The sequence below is a fragment of the Triticum urartu genome, chromosome 5, assembly GCF_003073215.2.
Source record: "Triticum urartu cultivar G1812 chromosome 5, Tu2.1, whole genome shotgun sequence".
Taxonomy (NCBI): domain Eukaryota; kingdom Viridiplantae; phylum Streptophyta; class Magnoliopsida; order Poales; family Poaceae; genus Triticum; species Triticum urartu.
In genome coordinates, this window is record NC_053026.1 from 502641748 (window position 1) to 502646532 (window position 4785).

Here is a 4785-nt window from a genome sequence, read left to right on the forward strand (position 1 = left end):
CATAGCCCAACGAGCTTTGCTGTGAGGCGCCAAGTCATGCCTGCTACCGGCGTGTGTTGCGTCTATGTCTACCGGTATCTTCTCTAGAGGTATCCATCTATTGAGGCGTATGTAGCCGGACAAGTGATGATGGTAGAGGAGGCTTCAACGATGAGTTTGTGCAATCCGATAGAAACACAAGATCTTGCCGACGTGCGGCTGTGTAATGTTCTTGCTGAATGTGGTGGATCGAAACTCGACTTTGGGAATGAAAAATCCGAGACCAAGATATGGTTGGACTCGTCATCATTGGCGCATGTGCGGCATTTTCTTCGTTGTGTATTTTTCTTTTGTTTTTGTCTTTTATCATAGGGTTAGTGTTTGCTTGGAGGAGTTACTATTACGAGGCATACGTCCTCGGATTTTCTTTTCCGGATCGAACTTATTCGGCTAATGGATTTTATCTTATTAATAATATATTATTGTGTGCATGCAATGGCTGGGGTTATCGTCCTTTAAAAAAATTCAGCAAGGAGAGCACACGGGAGCACCTGAGTATTTTCCAAGCATAGTGTATATAATCTCCGGCAAAAGTTGTCCATGAAAAATGTTGTCAGATTGATGTGATGTCATAGAATGACAAGAAGACATAAAACAAATACTCCCCTCTGTAGTGATCTAATATCTCTTTATGGAGGAAGTACATAACATGTTGCATGAATCTCCAACAAGCTGGATGGTGAGGCTTGCGTAGTATATATCCTATGCACGGTAGAATAGCATTTCTTCGCAGAACAAATACAAACTTGATTCTAATTCTTATTTCTAGGCAATAGCAATAGCGTTCTAGGATGTTACACATTTTTTAATAATTGATACATGCAAAGCATAAAGATGCATCTGAACTGATACATGGAGAAGGTATAGAGTAGTTGTCACAAAAGCTAGCAGACACAACAATAACTAAATTACTATTTTCTCCCTGGTGGCCGTTGCAGCTTCATAAAACCCCCCGCAGAAGCGCTGGGCTCCTCTGCGTCTTCGTTCTCAGCCACAGGAACATACAATGAGGCAAGGCAGGGAAGAGGAAAGGCAGGCACGCATAGGCATAGTGCGCGCCATGGGCGGCGCCAGCGAGGCTACGGACAGCAAAATACGGAGCCCGCTGCTGACATCCCTGCAGCGGACAGCCGGCGGGCATGGAGCAGGCAAGCAGCTTGAGAGCATCCTGAACGACGAGTCCGTGCCGTGGGTGAGGCGGATGTGCGCGGCGACGGCGGTGGAGATGCGGATGCTGGTTCCCCTGGCGGCGCCCGCTGTGCTGGTGTACATGATCAACTACCTCATGTCCATGTCGACGCGGATCTTCTCCGGCCATCTCGGCACGCTCGAGCTCGCCGCCGTTTCCCTCGGCAACACCGGCATCCAGTTCTTCGCCTACGGCCTCATGGTACGTTCTTTCTTCCATTCCAACTTCTGTGAATAGTCAATTTTTTTTTCTTTTTAGAAATAGAGGTTCTACGAATAGTCACGTAGGTGTGCATACGGATTCGGATATTTGAAACTCGCCTGCATATGAAAGTGGATTTTCTACTATGCACGGGACCTCCTGTACATGCATCCATCTCCTCTTTTATTACTGTGTGGATTCATTAACATCATCAGTGTTTTGTCTACTCACTCAGTTTCATTCAAATAAATAGACACCTCATGTATGTTTGATTTACGTTCTGTTTGCACAATTGTATTTTTCCTTACAAGATTCTTAAAACAAGACTAATATTGAATATATTTTTAAGAAATTAACTTTTAAACAACTAAATAACCATGCTCAAACTTGTTTCGTAAATTTTTAATTACATGCGAAAAAATAAAAAATGTTTCATTATATTTCTTAAAAATATATTACTGTTTCACTATGGCTTGCCATGTTTCGTATCATAATTTTACGTTGTGTACCAATGTGTATCAAACTGATTCTTATTAATTTAACACTGTTTACCATGTTTCAGAGCTTCAATTTTTAAAATTGTTGAAATATATTAAAAATTGGTCTCATATTAAAGTTCTCGTTGTCATAAACACAAATATGCAAACGGGTCATAAATTGTACTTTCGTTTAAAAGATAAAATAAATTTTAACTTGGAAACAAAATGCAAAAGCATGGGATGGTGGAGCCTAACCAGAATAGTGTGCTTTCATGTGGTCAGAGAAAGACGTAACCAACTACCAGCCGTATCAAACAATCAATGCATTGCATGGCATCGGATCTCCAAATTAAATCGACGGCTCTCACATGCACGGGACATCCCGTGCATGGGAGAATTGCTTTTCTCGGCTGCATATGAACTGTGATTCAGTTGAACTCCTTGACACGCATTTAAAAAGGACAAAAAGAAAGAAAGAAAGAGAAATGCGTGTCTGATCCACATCGACGACTCGTAGTACTAAAAGATTCGGAACAAGGGGGGAGGGCGCTAATGACATGTATTGTTTTGATTGCTTGGTATAGCTTAGAGTATTGATTGTACTAGATGATGATCCACGCGTTGCTATGAGAACCTTGCTAAAAGAAATGCATAAAAATTGCTAAAAACATCTAAACTAATGTAAAAGCAAATGTAAGCTTAAAAGAAAATACAAAGGGTATAAAAATGAATTATAATTAAAAGAATGTCATTTCTACCTAAAGTGCGAAGGGTGAACTACATAGGTAACGTCAATACATAATCAAATGCAAAAGTTGACTTATGAGTAACATGCATGAACATATGATGTGGCGGCGCTGCATTCATAGAGTAATGCTAAAATATGTAATTTATGACTTGCATGTATGATTTGCTTATGTGGCATGGTTGCATGTCTAGGGAAAAAAATGTAGCAGTTGTAGCTATTTAGGAATAGAAGATACCGGAGGCTATGCACGCTTCGTTGCGCCATTCTTACTCGTGGGATAATCATTTTTCTTTAGCAGGTTATTGTGGCCGGTTGTTTTGTTTTCGTTTTATGTGTTTTACTTTAGTTTTAGTTATGTTCTGGTGGTCTTTTTGTTTCGTGTATCGTGTTATGGTGTTTTTTTTTGACTGGGAACTATAGTTTTAGTTATCGTGTTATGGTGTTGTTAGAGACATTACTTGTTTTAAGAGGAGAGTGAAGTTGTTTGGCACGTGATTGCGGTGTCCTTACATATTTCGATGTCATTGTCAGCTGGTGGTTATTGTGTGAGCCCCTTGGGAGCACCTATTCCCTATTGAAACCGTGGGCGCCATGCAAATTACATTACAAGTTGTACCATTCACAAGGTGCCATGCATTCACAAATGCAAATTCAATTTAGCTTGACTGGACACCTCGATAGAGTTGTCAGTTTGTCAAATCCAGTACAAATATTTTTGTGGGGGGTTTAATTGGGTCACAACACATGTGAAGTAGTAGTCATTTTTTTAAAAGAGGTAGATTTATTTAATCGAGGAACAAGGACGTCACAGAGTTTTACAATCTCTTCAGGCCCCGAGTGGAACCACAACAGCCGTGCTAAACAGTGGCTAATCACAACAGCCGTGCTAAAATTTGGGATTAAAGAAAATCTTATGTTGAGCCAACTAGCCAGCTAGCCTTAACATTTTATCGAGTTGCTACTAGTACACGTCATCCTATTTTTTTTTTACAGTGACTACACGCAATCAATTTTGTTGGACCCCGTGCCATGGCAACAGTTTGCACTCAGCTCATCACGGCTGCATGCCCTCAGCGCACTGCTCTGACATCACGGGCTGTCCCCCATCCCTGTTGAAGTGTTTGCGGCGAGATACTCAGAATCATTTGTGGCCGTGTCATCCACAAACTCACAAAATCCGCTCTCCATATAAAATAATAAATACAACGCTATACGGCTGCTGCCAATGCATGGGTGGTTAGATGAGGTGCTAAGCACATTAAATAGCTTAGCAACTATACTCCCCAATGCATAGGTGCTTAGCTTATGGTTGCTAAGCTTGCTTCATTTAATGATTTAACAACTAAAGCTCTTCATGTATTGGTGGGCTCCTTTCTTTTAAATGTTTTGCCTAGGTTCACGCGCTTAGCATTGGTTCTTCCTGGGGTCACCACACTCATCTCTCTCCTCTTAAATAACTTGCCACATCAGATTTTTTGCCTACGTGGAAGGCTTAGCACCTGTACAAAGTGAAGCATTGGGAAGGGCTTACTACTACCAACTGTATCTGGCAAACGCGTCAAATGCATGGATACATAAATGCTTTCGACAGAGTTAAACTACATTGATACTCTATTATAACATTCAATTATGCTTGGAAAAATATTTTTCATTCAATTATATTCTACTACTTATATTCAATAAATGTTGTTACAATTATACATAATCAAATAATAAGTCATACGTATCTCAAATTTGGCTCCCATGTTATCAACCCAAAATTTTCATTAACCAATTCCCACAACAACGTGCGGGGCATTTTCTAGTTAAAAATTAAGCACAAACCAAAATCAACAGCTCACAAAAAAAGGACCCACTGCAGTTCAAATAAATTAACGAAAACACTAACGCCCACACGTGTGGGCGTTACCCAACTCGCCCACACGCCTGGGTCGTCGTTCACTGTCTTTTGCACGAATCTTGACACGAAAAAGATGGATTTGGTGTGCCACGTAGGACGGGGCTGGTGTGTGGGCGTTGGAAAGTTTGCCCACACGCCCGCACCACGCTGTTTGCCAGCTGCATTGTGTGGGCGAACTGCTTTTCGCTCACACAATCACCAATTAGGTCATGCGCGTGTGAGTGAACTG

At 41.1% G+C, this 4785-nt stretch overlaps 1 protein-coding gene across 1 annotated transcript; it reads left to right on the top strand.

Annotated features, from left to right (window-relative positions):
* Nucleotides 1-1039: 1039 nt before the first annotated feature.
* Nucleotides 1040-1481, top strand: LOC125510152 (protein DETOXIFICATION 40-like). Its single transcript, XM_048675246.1, has one exon. The coding sequence runs from the start codon at nucleotides 1046-1048 to the stop codon at nucleotides 1463-1465; it is 420 nt and encodes a 139-aa protein (XP_048531203.1). The 5' UTR covers nucleotides 1040-1045; the 3' UTR covers nucleotides 1466-1481.
* The last annotated feature ends 3304 nt before the right edge of the window (nucleotides 1482-4785 follow it).

Bases quoted from the DNA above. Each gene is read 5' to 3' on its own strand.
- LOC125510152 (XM_048675246.1), top strand. From the start codon at position 1,046: ATGAGGCAAGGCAGGGAAGAGGAAAGGCAGGCACGCATAGGCATAGTG.